General features: G+C 41.6%; 3 protein-coding genes across 9 annotated transcripts in view; 2 read left to right on the top strand and 1 right to left on the bottom strand.

Annotated features, from left to right (window-relative positions):
- Positions 1 to 1,390: 1,390 nt before the first annotated feature.
- LOC119017741 (semaphorin-7A-like) lies at positions 1,391 to 17,244 on the top strand. Of its 5 annotated transcripts, none has more exons than XM_037094682.1 (14): positions 1,391 to 1,515; positions 4,895 to 5,022; positions 5,125 to 5,175; positions 5,278 to 5,376; positions 5,553 to 5,661; positions 6,051 to 6,158; positions 6,263 to 6,405; positions 6,580 to 6,758; positions 7,215 to 7,311; positions 7,871 to 8,066; positions 9,891 to 10,006; positions 10,180 to 10,325; positions 13,121 to 13,200; positions 15,092 to 17,244. In XM_037094682.1, exons 2-14 carry the CDS (start codon positions 4,939 to 4,941, stop codon positions 15,445 to 15,447), a joined length of 1,764 nt encoding a protein of 587 aa, XP_036950577.1. In that variant the 5' UTR covers positions 1,391 to 1,515; positions 4,895 to 4,938; the 3' UTR covers positions 15,448 to 17,244. The 5 variants fall into 5 exon arrangements, with proteins under 5 accessions (XP_036950577.1, XP_036950576.1, XP_036950578.1 ...); XM_037094681.1 differs by having other exon boundaries at positions 1,401 to 1,538; XM_037094683.1 differs by lacking the exon at positions 1,391 to 1,515 and adding an exon at positions 1,709 to 1,969.
- On the top strand, positions 8,076 to 9,872 carry LOC119017743. Its single transcript, XM_037094689.1, has one exon. It carries the CDS (start codon positions 8,395 to 8,397, stop codon positions 9,034 to 9,036), a length of 642 nt encoding a protein of 213 aa, XP_036950584.1. The 5' UTR covers positions 8,076 to 8,394; the 3' UTR covers positions 9,037 to 9,872.
- A 674-nt stretch (positions 17,245 to 17,918) lies between the features above and the next one.
- LOC119017742 (AT-rich interactive domain-containing protein 3B-like) overlaps positions 17,919 to 22,617 on the bottom strand; it is a 54,563-nt gene continuing 49,864 nt past the window's right edge. For all 3 annotated transcript variants that reach the window (XM_037094685.1, XM_037094688.1, XM_037094687.1), the window contains exons 8-9: positions 22,457 to 22,549; positions 17,919 to 22,219 (exon numbers count right to left, since the gene is read on the bottom strand). In XM_037094685.1, coding sequence (XP_036950580.1) covers positions 22,023 to 22,219; positions 22,457 to 22,549 — 290 coding nt within the window. In that variant the 3' untranslated portion in view covers positions 17,919 to 22,022. The remainder of the gene's footprint in view (positions 22,220 to 22,456; positions 22,550 to 22,617) is intronic.

Raw genomic sequence — 22,617 nt, 5'->3', positions numbered from 1 at the left:
CGGTGACCTCAGCTGCTGGAGGAATGGACACTTCTCAAAGAGCCACCACTCTGTCATCTACTACAGACACAACATGATGCTACCACTTTCTAATATGTCACCCTTTAGATTGTGTTGGTAAGTTGTAACCTGTGGATTCACCAATGATTAATCAACATATGGGACCATTTGACCCTCGACCTTGTGGCTGCAAGGCCTTTGGAAGACAACCTGTTTATCAAAATGTCCATCCTCTCAAAAACTGTTTTGCTTTTTGTGACTTATTCTGGAGGTTTCAGCTTCGCTGTGCAGAGATAAATGTGCTTGGTTTGATACCAGGAGGCGCTTTCTTTAATTCATCCGCTCAAAGACTCACCTCCTATAAAAGCATGACATCACAACAGTTGGATGGTTAAGTTTGCTACTTGCACAAAACCACCAGTAAACACTGAGACAAAGAGAGAATGGACTTTAAAGTGACGCAAGAGGTATTTTGTCTTGTCTTTTGGGATCTTGTCTTAATAAGGAAGAGGAAGTACATGCCATTTTAAGATTAAAAAAATAAGGTAAAATCATATGAGACACAAAATGTTACTCAAAGCAGAATATCTTCTATGTGTTCAAACATTTCTGGGGTAGATGTTAAACATTAATATGTTCATATTTAATGCAATATCAAGTTTTGTTTTATTGGTTTACACACAAATATTACAAATGAATATTCACATGAGCAGGAGGAGCAACAAACCCTCAGCCCCCACTGTCAGCTCAGTCAGTGCTCACTGAGACGACACCCCAAATACAGGCAGGGTCAGATCATAAGGAACTGGCAAATGACAAAACACAGACTCAATGATCAGACTCAAAAATAATTGTTGTCCCAATTGTTGTCCCAAGAAAGTTATTTGCCATTGAACCATTAATGTGAAGGCAAAATGTGTACCTTAAGGTGAAAAATATAATGGTTTAGCATTATGATGGTCAGGATGAGAGCAAAAAAAAAAAAAAAAAAAAAAAAGATGATAATTGATTTCTTGTTTCACATTATAATAGAAAAAGTCTAGCACCCAGCTAGGTAGGTTCTGATTTCACCAACGCTCTACCGCTATTCTACAATCCAACTCAACCAGATCCACTGCCGGACCCAGAGTCGGAGCGAGATCGCATCAGAGCGTCCCTCTGCCTGACACACAGTCACAAGCAGCACTCACTCACTCCCTCACTCACAAAGCACTTTTCACATTTCAATTTGCTTTATTTTGGTAATAATTGGCCTCCGTTTGTCTGAAATGGCCTGAAAAGAATCTTCATGAAGTAATAATTCATAAGAATTCATAAAGGGGTGGAGCTACAGGGATGGCTGGTCACCCCTGGAACCTGATTGGTCAGCTCAGGCGCCATCTCAGTTGATTGACAGGTCACTTTACGTCTCGTTGAAAGAAGCGCTTTACGAAAAGACAAATGCGGGATGCAGAATAATGGTGTTTGAAAACAGGAATCGATAGAGAGGACCTGCTTTAAATACATCATTGTGCAGTGAGTTTTCAAGTGGTTTCTTGGTGAGCAAGTGTTTTAAACTAGAAGAGATTTCGTCTTTAATATTTGAACTGTACAAGTAAGCTAACCGTTAGCCTGCTCGCACAGTAACGTTAGGTCAGCGGCTAACATGAGGAAAGGCTATAAACTGACGTTAGCATGAAGCTACGTAGCAGTAGTTAATGATAATGTGAGGAAAGTTTGTTATTTCTACATTGAAGTGTGTTTCCAGTGTCTTTGGGAGTACCACTGCACATGTGAAAAAAGGAAGTGTAAATCTTTTTGTGGCTCCAGTCCAGAGGAAGTTGCGTCCAGTGATGTCACTCAGTGACCAGTTTGAATTGTGGGCAATGTAGGAGTGAAGATGAATAAAAAGGCGATATCTCTGGTTCCACTGTATCAGTTTGGATAATTTGATTAGAAACTGTTTGCCATGAGTCCAACAGTGTCATATGTGAGTAATGCTAGAAGCTTTATACTACTTTTATGTTTGTTTTTTGGTTTTGTTTTCTTTTGTTTTGGGGTTTTTTGTCTTAGAAATGTAATGAACACAATGAAGCCCAGCAGCTGGGATAAATAACCTTCATGATAAGCGATGAAAGTAACTGGCCTAAGGTACCAAACAAAATAAAGCCTCATTGTCATTGTGATATTCGTCATTATTTGCCACTTTATTCAGTGGTATTCTGATCAGGAAATCATTATTTAATAACCCACGATGGGATTATGGCGTCTTTTGAACAGCGGAAGCCGACGCTCGGGAATGATCAGCCTCACCTGTTTAAAAGAGACCATGAATAGAAAAATGTTTCCAATAAATGAAAAAAGCTGTTTGAGGTCCTTTTGTTCACCTCCAGTCAGCCTGACGCATTTGGCTAGCAGACTGGTGAATCAGAAACACACAACACATAAGTTGGTTGATGGCGTAACACTTTAGTTGCGTCTGTGATCTTAACACAGTCAGTCACTGAGCCAGGGGGGCGTGTCTCTGAGCAGTGCATCCAGAGGAGCGTTCAGAGCAGAGACAGCTCACGGATCGATCACCTCCGATCAAAAATGATTCTCTATACAGTATGTTTGATATTTTCATGGGTCAATATTTTGACAGAGGCGAACTCATCGCATTTGCCGCGGGTGATGTTCTCAAACACAGGTACGAAATATTCATTTTTTTTCTTCTTCAACTTGGAAACATGAAGGACGTTTGACATCATCGTCGTGACTGTTGTGTTCCAGAGTAAAAATGACTAAAGTGTGCGAATATTGTGCTGTGTTTGAGCGACGTGAAGGCCTTTTTCTTCTGTAATGCGACTAATCACCAGAAGTGCTTTTCAAGCAGGTAGAAGTCTTTAACATACTGATAGAAGAAATACATGAACATCTATGGACACACACACACACACACACACACACACACACACACACACACACACACACACAGTCATTAATATTAGGGGATGAGCTTTCTGTCATGTAATATAATCAGAATGTTAAACGTTATTTCAAATATCCCATTAATTGTAAACTTAAAACTCTATACCATCAAAGACACCATATGGACAATATGTTGTTGTCGACCACACAGTATTTAACCAGTATGTACAGAGTAATAAGTGAGTTTCCAGTGAACACAAACGAGGCTGAAGCGCTGAGAGGGAGTCGTGTCTTATGTCTTCATACAGAGGACAACTGTCACGCAGCAGTATGAACCACAGCTTTGAATAACTGAAGTTTATTGGTCAGAAAGTCTGCTGTGATAAAAAAAAACCCTGTTCAGGCCAGTGTTCTGCTTGTGAAGCTCTGTGGCTTTTGGGTTAGGTTTAAGGTCACTGACACGATGTTGTGCAAAGGACATGTACTTTTGAATTCTGCTGATGAACAAACCTCAGTTTGACACCCTGTGCATTAGCTCACACGTTGTCAGCATCTGCGAGCTCAGTAAAAACTGCTTTCATTTCCAGGCAGTGTTGTGTGTAGATCTTTGTTTGCTGTTCCTCGACCCTGGCTGTGCTTTTGGGGTTGTGGCTCCTAAACTTTGTAACTCTCCCTCTCAACTTTAGATTAAAAAGCTTGAGATAAAAAAAACAGCTCATTCTAGCTGATTAAACCCTTTTTTTGGTATATTTTTTCTCTTTTACTGTTTTTTTTTTTTTTTATAAAACCTGTTTGACTTTGTGCCGAGAATACAAAGTCAATGAGTTTGTACAATCGAACCTAGATGACAAATTTCAGCACACACTTAGATAGTTTACAGCCAAGGTCTGTGTTCATTGTCAGCTCTATTTATTGGCTATGATTAGTGAATGTCCTATTTCTATAACGTGCATCATAATCTTTAAAGTTGTTGCAAACAGCCCCATTTGAAGGCAGAGTTACAAGGCAGCCATCACAGAGAGGAGAGAGGTGTGATATTTAAATATGGGGATGATGGCGCACATTTTCCAGACGATCTGTCTCCTAAAAGGTATTCATAGAGCTGCAACCGGTTGTCCATGTGAAAATTGACATGAAGTAGGTGTTTAACATGTGAAAAAGTGATCTGAGAGGGGGATTCAAACCCTCGCTCCTTTCTCACTTCCAAACAGCTGGCCTATTATGGCATGAGGTTTCTGAGTCTGACATTTGAAAGGTGTGGGTGGCTGTTTGACTGAAAGGCAGTTCAGACGAAGTATGCGGACGTCTGAAGAGTCCAGCAGTCATGCTAGCAGCTCTGTGGCTGTGACACAACAGGGCTTTGGGCAAAATCCATACTGTGACAATGCTGATGTTCAGCAGGTGCAAAGTTTCAGTCTGGATCAAAGTGGTGCACTAATGAACTGACATTGCCACCCATGGAGCAATTCAGTTCAGCTGAATTCAAAATACTTTATCGTCTCCGGGGGGCAATTTAAGGCATGAGGAGTAGCTGTACGCAGACACAAACAGGTAGAGGCTAGGTTGAGCTCGGTTGGGTTGTGCATAAGAAAGCAAGGATCCTGTGCGCTGTCCTCAGGGTTTTCTGCTCACACTCAGTGGTCTGACTCTGACTGGCAGTCCAGTGATTTTAGAGCAGACACTCTGCAGGCCTGTCCTGTCTTGCAGACTTATGGAGTGGAACCAGCAGATGATGGAGAATGTGATGACACTCTCTATGAAGGATTAATAAAATGTCTGAGGCCTGAGAGCAGAGACAGGAGATCATCGGTGTCGAGGATTTCAGTGACTTCAGTGTCAGCTGAGCAGTGTTTGAAGTTTCCCAGGATGAATTTGGGAGAGTCAGGGGAGTCTAGCTTGGCTGTTAATAGATTAAATCATTCCAGTAAAATTGTGGAAAATGACATTTAAATGATTTCCATTGTGTTCGTCCCTTGTTCATCATTATACCTGTTTTAAATTGTAGAGACAGTGAGAAGGTTCCCGTTTCCTGTCCATGCACCCATCCGGATGGTTCTGGGAGGAGAGCCAGACACCGTCACAGCTGTGGGACAGACACACCTGTTTTCTGTGGACTTTCAAAATCCTCTGCAGGTAATGAACATTTCTGTTAGATCACAGCTCTCTGAAATCAAAAAACAGATGGCAGAGATTTCTAGTGATGTGGAGAAAATGAATCTTTCCCTCTCTTCACAGACCCTTGTGGAAAAAACAGTGCTGTGGCAAAAATGCATCAACAATCCAAAAGTAAGCAGTGCAACATGACTTCGTAGCAAGCAGCAGAGCTTTTGGTTGTTGTGTTTGGTCAGGTGATTGAAATATCACAAAAAAGGTTCTATTTTTGTTTAGGATTGCAACTATAAAATCAGCGTGGTCCACGAGACCAAGAAGACGAACGAGGTGTTTGTTTGTGGAACAGATGGCGCAGGAACTGTGTGCTGCTACATGGTAGGACAGCATAGAACATGATCCTGATGAAGTACTTCCTTTATTTAAAACAAACCTGTTGCTGCTGAGTTATGCTCTGTGTTTTTTTTTGGGGGGGTAAAGGTGCAATTTGATTTATTGAATCATATTTGTGCTACCAGTGATGGATTTTCAAGACCTACTGTGTTTTCTTGTAGAATTTATCAGAGCAGTCACCTATGTGCAACCACTCTGAAAACTTGAACTACATGAAAGAAAGCATATTTTCTTCTGCCATAAAGGAAGGTGAACAGTCTGCCTTTGTAGGTGAGTTCTGTGTACAGTTTTTCATAATGGCTTAAGACCCTTTTTAATCTTCATGGCCTCATTTGTCATCCATTTTCATCCAGGGATGTGTTTTCTGAACATCTACTCCCTTTTCAGCTCTACTAACCTGCTTTACTGCCAATGGTTTCTTCTTCGCTGCCATTGCTTATAATTAGACTGCACGGGTGCTTCTTGCCACTGCAAACTGGCTTCTGCAGGCTCTAGTTTCTCACACAGGTTTAGCCCTATCAGTGAGTACTTCTCACACTATCACTGACAGGAGACACTAATGCATGAAGTTAACTGATGCTCACTCCCAACCAAATGCACAGTGATGTTCCAATGACTTGACATTATACAACCAGTTATCTTTTGTACTGTCTTTGCAGAGAGACAGGGAGGTGCAGACCTCTACATCACTTACTCTGGATCTCAAGAGTGTGTCGGCATCCACAAGTTTGGGGAACACAGAGTTAGACCAGCATCTCATGACAACGGTAGTGTGGTTTTCTGAGAATTTTTTTTTGTTTGATGGTCCCTTAAACATTCCCATGTCATACAGCTATAGAGACGAATAATAACTTTGTTTTTGTGTCTTTAGAGCAGCACTATGTCGGCTTGGTGCTCAGCAGACAGAAAGACGACCCCCTGCAGGACAAGGTTTACGGCTTTTACAAGGAGAAAAATCGAGACACAGGCTTGGATAGTGAAATGTGGATTCCTTTTGTGACCCGGGTTTGCATGGTAAGGCCATGTTAAAGAAGGAAATGTACATCAGATGTCTTTCTCTAACTTTTCTAGCATTAGTATTGTGCACAATGTACCAAACAAGGAGTGTAGCCATATCCATTATATGTACTCATCTTACATATGCATTATGAAGAAGCAGTTGATCCTGTTGTCATGTGTTGCTTCTAGGCAGATAAAGGTGGTCACAAGAATACGCTGCAGTTTACCTGGACATCCCAGCTGAACGCCAGGCTCTTCTGTGGAGACCCTGAAAGCAGAAAGCACTTCTCTGAGCTGGTAGATGTGGCCGCTGTGCACGCCGAGCGCTGGCAGGATACCAGGGTTTATGCACTCTTCAGAAATGAATGGTAAGAGGCCATTATTATTCATGCATTTAAAGAAGGGTGGAAAGGATTCAGTGAGGTTTTACTCAAGTAAATATATTTTATTCAAGTTCGAATCAAGTTAGGATAAATGAGATTATCATAGATTCAATACCACTCAGTTATAGTCGTAACTTACCCAACATCATTTGGTATGTCTACCAATTCAAATAAGCCAAAGCACATAACACAAACCATCATAAATCCTTTACAAACGGTTGTTTGAACAACTTCACTTTTCCCCCGTACATTTTGAACTTATCAGCCAGAACAGACACTGTTTTTGGTTCCTCATGAAGTTGAGATTAGTTCCTTTTTTCTAAAATTGTCCTCCTCTACGCAGCAGTTTTCTTTCACTGTTTTTGACTGGCATGGCTGAAATCTTTGCTGACCTCACAGTCTTGTTTGTGTCCTGCAGCTGATCTTTGTGTGTCTTTGCAGGTCAATGAGTGCTGTGTGTGTCTACTCAATGGAAGACATTGACCTCATCTTCCAGACATCCCGATTTAAAGGCGATGAAAGGAACAGGTCTAGAAAGGTATGTGTCAGTCACTGTGAAAAATGTAATAATGTGTCACATGACTGATTCCTTGTTGCAAAGCAGAGGACAAAGTTGATTGTTTCAGTTCATTGAAAAAATGTTGGCTCAAATTTTACTAATTTACAAATTTTGCTGTTTGCATATTTTCTTGTAGCTTCAACACTGGTTCATTGATGAACTAAATAACTCCATTATTGTTATTCTCTTTTTGCATTTTAAATCCACTATTTTGTTAACATTTCACACTTTCACACCTACAGAAACGAGAAGAAGCTGCCAAATTCATATTTGCATTCTTTTAAAGTTGGCTTGAGACAACAAAACCAAGCTGGACGCAGGTTTCTCCACAAACTTGTGGTGATAACAAAAACTTAAGAAGTCACTTTTGTCCACCTCTGTCTGATATCAAGGACCCAGAAATTCAGATGTTAAATCTGCTGCCATTATTACTGTGCAGTACATGAGTGGCATATGAGAAGAATAAGATGACAGAAGTAACATTAAATAAAGCCACTTCATTTGAAACCAAAACAAAAACATATGCATTTCTCTACAGTGTGTTGAAGACAGCACGAAGCTTCCTTTAGAAACCCTGAACATGATCAAGCTGACCTCAGAGATGCAGGACTGGGTCCGGCCTGTGAAGAACTCTGGTCCACTTGTATTTGGGCACCACCACTACACCCACATCTACGTCGACAGTTCCCCGAACAAGGGGAGCAATGACTACCCGGTCCTGTTTCTGTCTCTAAGTGAGTAGCACATTCATATCAATCAAGGTAAATCATACTTGGAATAGTATTGTACATGAGTGTGCACGCACAGGTTGCTTTTAAATTGTTTGCTGCACATAGCAGAATCTGGCACTGCTGCACTGAATGCTAGTATGTACAGTGTGGTTGGAACAAAGGCCTGCAGACAGAGAGAAGCGCCTCGGTGGAAATGTGGTTTCTGCTATGTGACTCATTCGGGGGTCTCGTATGTCGCGCCATTTGGTCTGACTTTTAACACCCAAAATGTGATATACAGGTCGGTGGCCTGAAGATTGCATCACTGCTTTTTGCAGATGATGTGGTCTTGATGGCGCCATCAGCTTTAGATCTACAACGCTCACTGGATCAGTTCGCAGCTGAGTGTAAAGCGACAGGGATGAGGATCAGCACCTCTAAATCTGCGGCCATGGTTCTCAGTAGGAAACAGGTGGATTGCCTACTCCAGGTGGGGAATGAGTCATTTCCCCAGTTGAAGGAGTTTAAGTACCTGGGGGTTTTGTTCACGAGTGAGGGGATGATGGGGCGTGAGATCGACCAGAGAGTCGGAGCAGCGGGTGCAGTGTTGCATGCGCTTCACCACACGTTTGTGATGAAAAGGGAGCTGAGCGGGAAGGCAAAGCTCTCGATCTACCGGTCAATCTTTGTCCCTACCCTCACCTATGGTCATGAGCGATGGGTCATGACTGAAAGAATGAGATCGCGGGAACAAGCGGTAGAAATGGGTTTTCTCCACAGAGTTTGGGTCTCCCTCAGAGACAGGGTGAGAAGCTCAGCCACCCGGGAGGGACTCGGAGTAGAACTGCTGCTCCTCTGTGTGGAAAGGAGCCAGTTGAGGTGGTTCAGCCATCTGACGAGGATGCCACCAGGGCGCCTTCCTAGGGAGATGTTCCTGGCACGTCCAACTGGGAGGAGACCTAGGGGTAGACCCAGGACCAGGTGGAGGGATTAGATCTCTTCTCTGGCCTGGGAGCACCTGGGGATTCCCCAGGCAGAGTTAGCCGATGTGGCTGGGGAAAGGGAAGTCTGGGGCTCGCTGCTGAAGCTGCTGCCCCCGCGACCTGACTATGGACAATTGGTTGACAATGGATGGATGGCCTAGCTTGATAGTATTAGCACTGCTCATACCACGATACAGAATGAGGCCATCACTATGCTAAAGTCACCTCACAGCCCAGTGCTGGTCCTGGGTGCTCATAGTTAACTCCCTCAAAGCTTATTGGAACTAAAATTCTGTAACACTGCTCAAGTTAATGGGCTTCAATGTCAGTTCAGCTTAAACATTTGAAAGTCTTAAACTAAGTTTTGAAAAGCCCAACTACTGTTACTTTTAAAAGTGTAAAAGGGGTGTGTGTGAAAGTTTAAAAACAAAATCTGGCTTTCAGCTACGTGGTGTGATCCTGATTGGATGAACCCATTCATCACCACCATCCTTCTAAAGGTCCATGCTCCAATTATCAGAGGAACGAAGGCGGTTGAGACAACTGAACAGTTTACTAGGTCAAGGGGAAAGACATACTGTAACTTGCATTATATATAAATGTGATAAATAAATTCACCCTTTGAGCCCTTAAGGCTGGTGTATGATGACATACCAAGTAGTCTAAAAACGTCTTCGCCAGATAAGGAGGGGAAGTAAAAAGAGGAAAACAAACTATCATATTATGTTTTATCGTGACTTTTGGTAAACTGGTCATAAGTCATATGACATGATGAAAAACAAGATATGATGCTGGGATGGTCTGTGGTGTATTCAGATGGGTTTGACTGCTTAATCATCCGCCTCTGTCTTTCCTGTTCAAACAGATAATGGGGGGATTCATAAGGTGATCAGGAATATGAATAAATCCTTTGTCATCGCTCAGTATCAGCCTTTCAACCACACAGCCCAAGTCCTCAGCATCCTCCTACACCCTTCTGCTGTGAGTAACCTTTCTCTCCCACAAGACGCAATGGAGGAGTTTTGTTCATATTACAATAAAAGTCATTCTGAGTTCAAGAGAAAGGCTTGTACTCCCTCAGACTTTTCTGAAATGGTCAATTAATGGTGCCGTACAATCAGTCAGAAAACCCTTTGTACTGTGTGTTATTGCAGAAGAAGCTGTATGTGAACTCTGAAAGTGAGCTCGTCCAACTGAATGTGGCAAACTGTTCTGAGTATGGGGACAACTGTGGGGACTGTGTCTTAGCCAGAGATCCCTACTGCGGCTGGAAGGACAGCCACTGCACGTCAGAGACAGAGTAAGAACACTTGCATCTCTAAATGTTCTACATTTACCCAAATCTAAACATCCAAACAACAACAGAGTGCCAGGCATAGAGGCCAAAGACATAAAAGCTGTAAAATGCAGGATACATTTTATTGACTTAATTCCAGTAACATTTGGAAAGACTATAGCCACATGTTTCAATGATTTAACCACATTCTAGTTAGCAGAGGGCTAAACCAGAAGTCTCTAGCATGTATACTCTAATGCAGCTTGTGTGAGTTTCTTCTTATAAGAAATTAAATTAAACTCAGTCGACCTGCTGTAACCTAAACTCAAGGCCTCCATCATGTGGTCCACATGCCCTCAGGCTACCTTTGATTCATACATTCATTTGTTCATCACAGGCTTAATCATATAAGTCCCACACAGTAACTCAGCATCAGTCACATGAATGTTATCAGCAGATGTTGGTCAGCTGACACGTGGTGTAATTTAGCACAACTTCCTGCTGCCACACCTACTTCCAGTTTGAGCAACTCTGATGATGATGGTGTAAATCATGTTAGTAAAATATTTCAACATTCACCTGTACAGACAGCTGGCTTCTACAGATCAGGCCTGTGTGGAAACTTTAAAGTAGTACACAGTACAAATATGGTACCAGCGGTCTGTCTTTTAACTGCACAAAGGCCTAAATTTCACAGCTGTCAGCTGTTTTAACTGTTAGTGATGCGGTCAGCAGATCAGCATCAAACAGTCTCTATAAAACAAACCATCATGAGATGGTATTTTAAATGTTGCTGCATTTTGCCTATTTATTGCTAACACTGCTACTTCTAGTTAGCATCAAACAAATAATAAAATGGACTTAACAGCATGTTCATAATAGGAGAGTAATAAACACTGCGGCGAGGTCTGTGTTCTCGTGATCAGAGAGCTTGCAGCACAGCACTTGTTGCTTGCTGTCATGAGGTTTGGGCAGCTCAACAACAGTCATATGACATTCATAAGGCTCACAGTTTGTGAGGTTGTTATTGTTGTTGTGTTGACAGCAACACAAAGCTGCCAATGTTTCAGAAAAAGTTTGGGGAACATTTCTCATTATGATACACACTGTCAAATGTGTCATTTTGGAATTTTTTACAACAGTACAACAACTCTTATCCATCAAATACAAGTAGAAAGAGAACAATGACAACCATGTACTCTCTGGAGGAATAAGAATAAAGTCCCATCCTGCTCGTAATTAAAGGAAGGGACTTTTTAAAAATTCTCCAAGTAAAACACTACAGATGATGTATACTGGTGATATTATACAGTATCACTTTTCATGTACAGTTGCAGTTGAGCTGGCATAGAGACTCAACCTTGTATCAGTGTGAGCACAGGCTGATTAAAATGACTCTTATCTCTGCAAACGGAAAGAAAGTTATAGACGGTGTTGGTTTCTGCGTAGAACATGTGAGCTAAAATAGATATCTCACTATGCAGTGGTGGTGGTGATGCAGGGCTAGTGTGTAAAATGCTGGGTCCTACCCCACCTACATACAGAGACATCGCCCCACCCCAGCCCCAACCACATGTGCTCAGTTCCTGCCCGGTAGTGACACATTCTACACCCAGAGGAGAGTTCTGCATACCTGCTTTCTCTGCTGTGATTGTGAAACTTCATCAAAGCCTGACTCACAATCTGCCCATTCCCTGTACAAATAGGAAGTGATACTACGCCCACCCTTCGTTGCATCCTGTCAGGTGAGCGGCGCTTGTGGTGGTGCAGTGATGGCTTACAACGATACAGTCAGTCCTTCTGAGTAAAATAGGTGGTTGATTTGACTTATTATGTACTGGTGTGGTGGATTGTAGTGAACTCCTCCAACCTCTGTAAGTATGGAACTGTAACTTACAACTTAATACTTATAGAAGTACTGTGTTCAGATGACTGCAATTATTATAATTATTATATAATAATATTAGTTTAATATGAATTAGTTGCCCTTTGTTTTATAAAATAATTAAGTCAAACTTACAAAGTAACTGGATGATAATTGTTCCTACATTACATGCACACACACGACCTGAAATAATAAACTTCTTTTCTAATTATGGATAGTTACTTCTCCAAAGAAGATAGTTGTCCTGAAACTGTCTGAAAGTTAGACTGAACCAGAGGTTTCAATAGTTATAGCCTAATGAAACATTAAACACTGATCACTGTGAAACCACTCTGCATTCGCCTCAGCAGTTCATATCCTACATGAATTATGGCTGTTGTTATTTTACTGCAGACAGTAGTGCTGCAAATTAATAAACAGTTAGTGTGAGGGCAACATTATGATGAAAACATTACAAAGGGAAACTAAACCATCTATAAACAACACAGTCATTGTGTGACAACTGAATTCATAGGTAAAAATAATTTGTAGAGTTTGGACTGTCATGTGCTTTACTGATCACTGACACTGTGACCTGATCCATCACCACCTTCCTGGTCCATCTATCTCCAAAACTGTACAAGTAAGCAGCAAAACTCTGGAGGAGGGAACACTGGCAGGTGTGATTAAGTGTCTTAAAGAAAACCTGTAATTCATAAGTTTCTCTTACAGGTGCTGCAGTTTTGCTCCGCGTGCTCATACAAAGCTTCAATCAGATGTTGTTGCAAATAAAGTCTTAATACAATTCTGTGGCTTCAAATAAAGTATTAGTAGCTTAAATCCAGTTAAGAGTGCAGTGAACCACTGGGTCAAGTCCACTACATTACATGAGCCTGCATGTGTACAGCTGATCCTGGTGTGTTGAGGCTAACTCTGGTGCTGTTTCACTTCACAGTGGCTCACTGCAGGATCTGGCTGGAGGGAACTATTCCATCTGCCTGTCTGCGTCAAAGGACCAGCCTCGTCCTGGAAGAGGTATGAAGTTATTTTTGAATTTACTGCCGTGTCTCTTTTGTTAAGGCCACTAAAGTTAAGGCATGTGTACATAGAACAGCTGAGAAGTCTATCTGACTATATATGGTGTGCTGAAGAACAAGAGGTTGCTCTGTTCTGCTTTTAAATGAGTAAACGAGGTGACAGGACTTTTGGTTGACAGCTGATTAGCGTCAGGCTTCACATTGAGGTCAGATAAACCTCTGGTGTTTGATACTTCCTACTTGCATGTGAATGTGATGTCAAAACAAGTTTATCTCACATCAAACTGCAGTTCAGCTGAATGTTTGGTAAGTTTAAAAAAATTACGTGTCCGCCTGGCACAAAATGCCAGTTACACTCCTCCCCGGCTACAATGCTCCTGACAGCCTCTGCAAATTTGAAAGAGTGAAGGAACAAGCAGTTATTCCAGTGAGGTGCTGACTCTAGAGCTATTACAATGAATGCAGGTCATAACTCGGATGCAATGCTGTAAGAAGTCCTTCTCATCACAGAGTAAGCAGAATGATTGATTATCGTCAGCAAAATCACATACATTTGACACAAGCAAGAATTTCTGCCCAGTATACTTAATTCTTACATAGTCATTGATACTATACCAATTCAAGTTCTCCTACCCAGAGTGTCTCTGGTGAAGCTGTAAGTAACTCTGCCTCATCAGTCAGATCACACACAGGACGACACACTCAGCTCGTCTCGGTCCAGGAAACAAGTTGATATACTGTGTCTCACTTTTCTGTCTGTAGTAGCTGCCTCTGACGTAACAGCCCCTACGTCACGTCTTTTTAATCAGTCATTTTAAATATTTACTGTCATTGTGTGTCCGTTACTTGAGCGAGGAGATCAGGCTCATTTGAAGTCTTACCATGCTATCTTACCTGAAATGGGAAGCGTAGAACACAGAGGTGAGAGGTTTATTGGTCTTCGTGCACTGTGGTTTTGGCCCAGTCACGTCACACCACAGTGAATGTTCTAATCCATGGAACAATGTTGTACAACAGTTATTATTCTCAACGACAGCTTTGTCCTGTCTTTCAGAGATATATTAAAATGTCTTATTCGTTTCTTTTTTCCCCTTTTAAACTTTATCTCACTCACACAGACGTGCTCAGCAGTGTGCGTCAAAGTTCATTTAGAAACTGTCTTTTTCCTGTGTACATAGTGAGATCAAAGTGTGATCTCTGATGAGTCACTTCTCTATTCTTCTAGTCTCTTTTTTAGATTCTCGCAAGACAAACTTCCTCATTACCACAAATAGCCGACATTTTCACAGAAACAACACCTCCTCTCAACTAGTCTAATGCAGAGCTTGAGCTCTAGCATCAGTCTGGGCAGAATGGTTTGTCACAGAATGAGTTTTGTGAGTGTTTACTTTTTAAAATGGCACTTGGTCAGATGTATGAAAATATAATGCTTTGTGTTGATGGGTTCTTTAGTTTCCTCACTTACATTAAGTAAGTACGTAATGTACCTAAGCGAAGCACAAGTCATGAGCCACAAACTGCTCATCAAACGGTTGATGATTCAGGTTGTTGCATCACACAAACATGCTATTTGTGTAATATTTTACTTACACTTACCCAACTCCCTTCATCAGAATCTTTCATCTTTGTTATTTCACCATCAGATCATAGTTCAGATGGCCATCCAACCAAATGTTGTTCTGCTTTGCCTTTAGTTGTGTTCCTAAGGTTCACGATGAGATGCACCAGCGCTCTTAGCTTGGAGTCCTGGTGATGCCGGAACAGGATCCAGGCACTTTGCCAAGAGGACTGCTCTAATTGGAATAACAAACATGCCTGGTTGAATTAAGGTTAGATAAAGTAAATATCCGTCTCAAAGCTAAACAGGCCTTCCTGTGCTCTTTTCTCAGCGGATAAATATTCCACTGACAGTCATGCAGACAGGGATTCGGGCGCCATCACAGTTCCCGCTCACTCCAGGTATTTCCTGAAGTGCCCGGTGTCGTCTTATCATGCCCAGTATACCTGGCACCACCCTGAGGGCTCCACACCTTGCAGCTTGCGGGAGAAGCACTGCCTCCATCTCATCGACAGCATGGGTCCTGAGCACGTGGGGACGTACAAATGTGTGTCGGATGAAATGGGCTACAGGAAAGAACTTGCAGTCTACCGCCTACAACAGGGGAACAGGGCAGTGGGCCGCTCACCAAGCCCACTGGTGTGGGTTTGTGTAATGGCTGTTCTGATAAAGAGATTGTTCTGTTAGTCCCGACTTAACAACATGCTATGAATACAGTGGAGATAAGAGATAATACTGATCACCCAACTTTGAGGCTAGCTGTTCTGCCATGAGCCGGTGGGGCCAGTCTGTACGTCTCTGAGGTCATTCAGCAGGATTTCAGATAGTATGACTAAGAGCTAACAATCAATTTATCAATCAGGCTTTACAATCCATCATTTTCAAATGAGCCTAAAATCTACTTTGATATGAAAATAATCTCATTAACCCTCACCTTCAACCAAATTTCCTTTAAAAAGTTATGTAGAGGGCTGCACAGTGGCCCAGTGGTTAGCACTGCTGCCTCACAGCTAGAAGATCGCCGGTTCGCGTCCCGGTTGGGACGCCTGGGAGCCAGCCAGCAGGGTCCAGCCCCCCCGCGACCCTGCAGAGGATTAAGCGGCGTACACATAATGTGTACAGATGATGGATGGATGGATGGAAAGTTATGTAGAAATTGTGTGTGACAGCTCAAATGTTCCTCCTTCAGCAGTATCTGAATCCTGTGACACTTAACTGCACTTTGCCGCGAACAAACAGAATGTACATTTAACCAATGATGATGCAATATTTTGCGTGCATCACTTGAGTTACACTTTGATAATGCATTTGTTTTATTAATATTTCTGTTCATGCATCTCATGTATTATTACAGTCAATGCACTTACTGAGCCAAAGATCATATATAAAAAAAATGCATGTATACTTGCTATAAACATTTACTCTGATGAAGAGTAAAAAAATAACAATTGTGTCCGAAACTTGAAACTTTTAACATTTAGTTACTGAGTTGTAGAAATTTAGTAAGACATTATGTTTGTTCTGCTTCCATTTGCGTGAAACTCATGTGGTGTTGCAACAGTCTTCAGTTAACTTCAGTCTTCAGTTGGCAAAAGATTGCGAGATTATGTTTGATTGCACTTCTTGTTAGATATTACCTGTCAGTGTTCATCCGTTTCCTGTATTGTGTTATTCAATCAGATGGATATGACATAGCTGTCTGAGCTTAACTTATCTGAATTCCTTTCTTGCGTACTACCTCACACTTGCCTGGCAGCTTCGGTTTACAACACACTGACCTGCTTCATGTTTGTCACAACTTCTTTGTTTGTCAAGTTGCAACATATTCATGTTGTGAAATATTGCTGTGATGTTGGAAAATACAAAGCTGGTCTGTCCTTGTGTGTGTGTGTGTTTTGAGACAATGAAGTGTGAATGTGAGATCACAGGTTTGACCCTTAAGGTGCTTCCAGAAAGCAAGCGTTTTAATAACCTTAAACCCAGGGAGTTTTAACATAGATATTGTACAGCATGTGCTTGATATATACAATAGCTAATAACTTTTATGAGTCCGTTCACCAACATCCCAGCTGTCTCTGTCTTTCATTCCTTGTTTTTTTTTCTCCTTCATTTTTTAATTAAATTATAAAAGGTTGGTTTCATGCGTTTGAACTTGACTATTGGTACGAGCAAATACAAAGAAAGATTTGGCAGATTTGAAAATTCTCAAAAACAAAAAACAAAACGATTTCTGCTACTGTGTGTAGGACTACATTTATTTAGGGGCAGTCAATAAAAAAGTTTGCAGAAAGTGATCAGTAATTGATTTTGATGAATGTCAAGATGTCATGTAAAGTAAGGTTGTTGAATTATCTGTATACTAGTTATAATATTGAGCTTTGCAATGCAGATTTTATTTTTGTAATGACAGAAAATATATTTTTTAAAATTGTATTTGTTTCTGTGCCTTTCCTTTTTCAAATAAAGATTTTAGTTCCTCTGACAGCTGTGCAGTAGGCCACATGCATTACTTGGCTTCTTCATTGCCATGGATAAAAAAAGGCATGTTTCTTGTCGAAGTTAATTAAACCCCAGTCTGACCCGGGTTTGCACTCAGTGGTCGACAATCACTGCTTGGAAAACAGAGAAATAGTTTGTGCTGCAAGAGACATTTTCTTGCTTGTATTGTGACATTCCTGATAATGGTGTACCAGGAAGAACACAATGGTTTGCAGTGTGATTAAGGAGAAGCTGTCGTAATGAGCTAGCGTGAGAAATGTGATCTACATAGTGGCACTTCCCAAAGCTATAATGACTCATAAAAAGCCTGGGGCACTGTGCCTGTGGAAACTCCAAATGAATAGACTTCACTCATCACGCCTGGAGGTGGTATTTTTTGTTCTTTGACACCTGCTGAAGCTGTGACACTGAAGCCTGCCTATGGAGTTTTTGAAAAGAGTGTTAATTTATTAACATCACGTTGCTGGAACTACACTTTTGAGGTTGTGAAACATTCTCTGCTTCTAATCTTCATGTTGCAGCAAAGGAAGAAAAAAAAAACCCCCAAAAGATAAGAGTAAATGGGTGGGGGTCACACATCTGAATACACCATCTGGTGCTAACAGCCGCCCCATGAATGTTCAAGGATGGAAAAAAAAAAAAACACATACTCATGAAAATAAGATATAAAGTAAAACTTTATCATGACATACAAGTTTAAAGCCCTGAGAACCATATCTTTATATTACTAATATGAACAAAACTGAATGTGTGAAAACCACTTTGGAAAAGTGCTCCTCTTAAATACAATCAGCACAAACCAGTTTTTACAAGCATTCATGGGTTTTGTCCTATTTTTTGTTTGCTTTAATCAAAGAGAAAACTATAATATCAGTAATATCATTATTATCATGTCCATAATAATAATAATAATAATAACAGTACAAAAATATGCACAAACCCCACAGTTGAATTAATATACGGAGCATTGTACAAGCCAAAAACAACATAAAATTGATAAATGAGGTATTCGATAACCACTTGCATATGCGCCTGTTTTTACACAGATCAGGTTAAATTTTTTTTTAAACAATTTAAAACTGAATTAACTCCAAAATCATCCGAGAGACAAACGGTTCTGCAGACTCCCAACTTCACAGCTTCCTGAGTGACGAGACCTAGCCTGCAGTTACTGACGACAACAATACGAAAAATGCAACACCAAAACCAAAGTAGCATTCAGCCAAGTGACCACAGCTTTCGTCAGTACTCGTCCCTCAATGCAGCTTCAATGTCCGACACAACAGTGACTGCAGCCCACTGCCCTGAGGTATTGTTGTATGACGAGGTAGGAGCGGTCTCTAAAACACACACACAGACACACACGCACACACTTGCTTACAGGCACAACACCTCATATATACTCACCCATGCAGCAAGTCAGGTGGCAAGAAGCTAGAGGACACTGGAGGGTTGCGGGTTCAAAGCCCAGAAATGAGAGGTGATGGACCAACCCTCAACACGCCAAACAACGATCAGCCTTCGACAGCAGAGGTCCACAGTTCCCAGGTTACAAAATGGGAAGCTTCTGGTGGAGAAGCTTCCACATTTAAGTAAAGATTTTTAAAAATGTCCGCTCTTATGAGTAGTCCTGTGTTATCATAAATGTGAAGTGGTGCCACCTGCTGTATTCTTAATGGTATTGCAAGGGTATGTAGATGGGATTCTATGGTAGAACTGCAGCCACATACCATTTATGCTGAACCTGCTTGCACACACGCACACACTCACACACAAAGGCAGTGAAGCTACACTATCAAACAAACAGTCATTGCTTCGACTCAGCAGATGAAACAGAAAGTTTGGACTTGGAAACAAGAAAATGTTTTCGTAACATTGCCTACATGATTAAGCTCAACAGTTACTACATACAAGGTCCACCAGGAAAAAAAAATTAACACAAATAAATAGTAAAAGTCAGTTGTTAACGCCACAGCATAAATGACAACTGCTGTCTAAAGGCTGATTGAATTGCTTATCAAAATTAAAAGTGATTACTCTCCGAAGGATTAAGCTCGAAGAGAAAGACATTTTCCCAGCCAGCCGAGTGGTCAAAACTGCACTGGCCAGATCTCACCAGCAACTACTTTAAGGCAGCGTCTACAGTTCTCACCTTTATAAAATACAGTTGTGTGTCATACAGGGTTCTGAAGGGTACACCAAAAGGACTCATTGGGACCGCCCTCTAAGCCCTCCAAGCCTCAACTATGATCTACACTGCAAAACGTCTGCAAAACCCGACACGTAATGGCTAAATTACAGTCTAATAAAAGCAACAAGGCTGCCCACCTCAGATCACACTGGGCTTATAGAGGTTTCTAAACAGTTAAAATGCCTCACATTCAACACAGATAAAGCTAGAAAATTCATTTTCATCCTTTGCAGTATTTCAAATGCTAGAAATTCAATTTAAACAGAGGAAAATACCTTTTACATTTGGAGGGATAGTCCAGCTGTTTTCTGGATTATCAGGAAGTGGGTGTTTAGCAGACCACCCCAAGAGCTCATAAGTGTAAAAGTTTACAATAGGAACACAGCTCAGGAAAGTCACAGCATCTTGGGGCTACTGTTCTGGAGATCAAGACTTAAATATCTGCCAACAAAAAAGTCCATCTGTACATAACATGTCATCAGATTTAAATCCAGTTTTATATGGACTTATTTCCATTGTGACTTTCCAATATTCATGCCATAAAATGTGAAACAAGGGAATTCACCTCATCTCAAGATATTTTCACTTGCTTTAGGAGAAAACCTCAAAATCAGATTCATTGAGATTTCAACATTTTTGCGCAGTCTTTGAACTGCCTTGCTGTGCACCACAGCAGGTGTGGGCAGGATTGTATCAGGGATCAATCAAGGGAAGCGACCTGGCTAGTCTTTGGTATCTAGCTGTGCAATAACCAGAGGCTAACGTGAGCAAGAAGATTAGGGTGGTCAAACACTGGTCACATGATTGTACACATGCATATCATTTCGCCGCTGTCATTAGAGAAAACGTGGTGACTGTGATTCAGGTGTTTGCAGTCAATTTTAAGGTTAACATGGTCGTTTGTTATGACAATTTTTTGACTGCTGCGACCTTAAAACATGTCAACAATCCAAAGAATCTACGTGTGTCAGTGAGGAACTAACTATTCTTGTTCTCTTCCCTGAAATAAATGTAGATATATCGTTCTTCTCAGAGAACACCCCCCCTCCCCAATTAAAGAAGAAAAATAAAAAACAAACAAAAGCAAGCATAAAAACAAGTTCTACAAGTAAATACAGGAGGAGAGATAGCAAGCCCATCCCAGTTCTGTTTGTCCCCAAAAACCACCAGCAGCGTGTCGGTTTTAGTTCAGTCAGAATTTCCATCTCGGGTTGAGGCGTCAAGTCTGGATGGCTTCTCAGCCGTGTGAGGTATGTAGTGTAGCTCTCCTTTTGAGAGAGTCTGATGAGGTATTGTTGAACAGTCATGTTGACTTGTGCATTCTTCAGGTATGAATCCTTTTTTTCCTTCTTCTTTAAATTAACAGTGATTCCTTGCAGTTGTCACATTGTTTCCTGAGAGAGACGCCCTCCAGAGCAGAGAGGCCAGTATGAGGTACGAGAACTACGCACTGATGATGACACCGTCAGATCGACTTGCAGCACTTCAGCTGCAGCTGGAGGAAGGATGCACAAACAAAACGGGGGGGACAACAAAGTCAAATCGAATTCTGTACTATTTCTCTGTAACATAGACAGGAGCTGAGGTGAAGAAATGAGCTCAGGGTCTGCAAGGCCTGCTGTGAGTTAAGAGTTGCTGTTCCCCCGACTTTGTGCGTTACATGTTTAAAGACAGCTTGTGCAGACCTGCAATAAGTTGAATTTCAGGAGGACATAGAAATCCTGTGCATTGCCAGTGAGGGTTTAAAGTTAGGTGAAATCAAGTCTGTATCTTGGAGGTTTCCGTACATCATTTACCCTCCAACCATTCTAGTGAACTTGACATATTCTTATGATTGTATGATGTGCTGATCTACAGCATCTGATCATTCGCTGGTTTGAGTTCAGCGAGAGTCTACAGCGTGTCAATGAAACCTGAGCGGCCTGGGTTGGAGGCCTGTCACTGAGGCAGGTGCTCTGTACATGAGGTCCCAACTGGTCAGAGTTACCCGACTTCCCCTGATTGCAACTAGGTCAAAAAGAATACAAAAATAAAGTTGATTCAGGTTAAATATACTACAGCTCCTGAGGTAAAGACACCACTGCAGGTTACTTGATTTGAGGTATGTAAAAAGAGAAAAACTAAAAATAAAATCATTCTAAAAACACAAAATCAAAAAGACAACAAAATGGCAACAAGCAAACAAAATGTCCTAAGATAAAACTTTTCAAGTTCAGTTGTGACTACACCTGTCAGTGGGTTTTGGCTGAGCTGATTGTGTTTAGCATGTACATTAGGATGAACAATTGTATGCGAGTGTAGTTTGTGTTTATCTGTGAGTGTTTGTAGTGTGGTGTGTGTGCGTGTTTGTACGTTGAATATAATGCATAGCTGTGCATTTGGGCACGTCTTGTCATACAATATTCTTGGGCTCTGTGTTCATGATTGGACAGCCAAGAGGTTGACAGGGTTGATGAGGTATTTGTTGTGCAACAGTTTGTTATTCTTATCGGTTTCTCATTGTACTGTATCTTCTTGCTGGGCCTCCCGGTGGAAGAAAGGCCTGGGGAACAGGTACAAAGGGCAGCCTGAGTTAGGGAGACCCACTGGGGGTCGGCTCAGCCGAGCCAGGACCCTTGGAGGAAGAAGAGGACGTGGGGCTGAGGGTCTGAGCCAGGGGTGCAGAGAAGCCAAAGCTAGTGCTGGTTCCAGCAGGGGAGGCTGAAGCAGCAGCAGCAGCCGACACAGCAGGCCCCGGAGCCCCTCCAGACTTCTGGGCAAACAGGGTTCCTGTGGGAACACAGGAGACATCTTTATCACTACAAGAGTCAAGGTTACCTGCTTAGGTAATGGAGTGAACTTAATGATCGGATTTAAAGAAATCACAATGTGGTGGAGGCGTAAATCCAACAATTGTACAAAAATGTTCGCTCAGAAATCAGCATCATCCTGAACTGATGGATTCAAAGTATTGAGCACATCATTTTATTATCAAGAATCATTTAATAACCACACCCCCATACAAACCTGAGTAGATTGTGCCGTTGACCTCCACTGAGACAGTGATGCTGGCATTTCCATTGGTTGAGATGCTAAGAGACATGTCCTGCTGCTTCTCCTCTGAAGGAACACAATAATAAGGACATTGAGGATTTTGAGGCATATTCATGTAAAATGGCAAACACACT

The sequence above is a fragment of the Acanthopagrus latus genome, chromosome 4 (genome assembly GCF_904848185.1).
Source record: "Acanthopagrus latus isolate v.2019 chromosome 4, fAcaLat1.1, whole genome shotgun sequence".
NCBI classification, from domain to species: Eukaryota; Metazoa; Chordata; class Actinopteri; order Spariformes; family Sparidae; genus Acanthopagrus; species Acanthopagrus latus.
Note: the sequence above shows the minus strand (reverse complement) of the source record. Positions and strands in the feature narration are given on the sequence as shown.

Excerpts from the sequence above, each read along its gene's own strand:
- LOC119017743 (XM_037094689.1), top strand. The coding sequence starts at position 8,395 with ATGGCGCCATCAGCTTTAGATCTACAACGCTCACTGGATCAGTTCGCA.
- LOC119017741 (XM_037094680.1), top strand. The coding sequence starts at position 2,572 with ATGATTCTCTATACAGTATGTTTGATATTTTCATGGGTCAATATTTTG. Across the intron at positions 6,159-6,262 it reads ACCAGCATCTCATGACAACG|AGCAGCACTATGTCGGCTTG; the intron begins GTAGTGTGGTTT and ends TTGTGTCTTTAG. Across the intron at positions 10,007-10,179 it reads TCCTCCTACACCCTTCTGCT|AAGAAGCTGTATGTGAACTC; the intron begins GTGAGTAACCTT and ends GTGTTATTGCAG.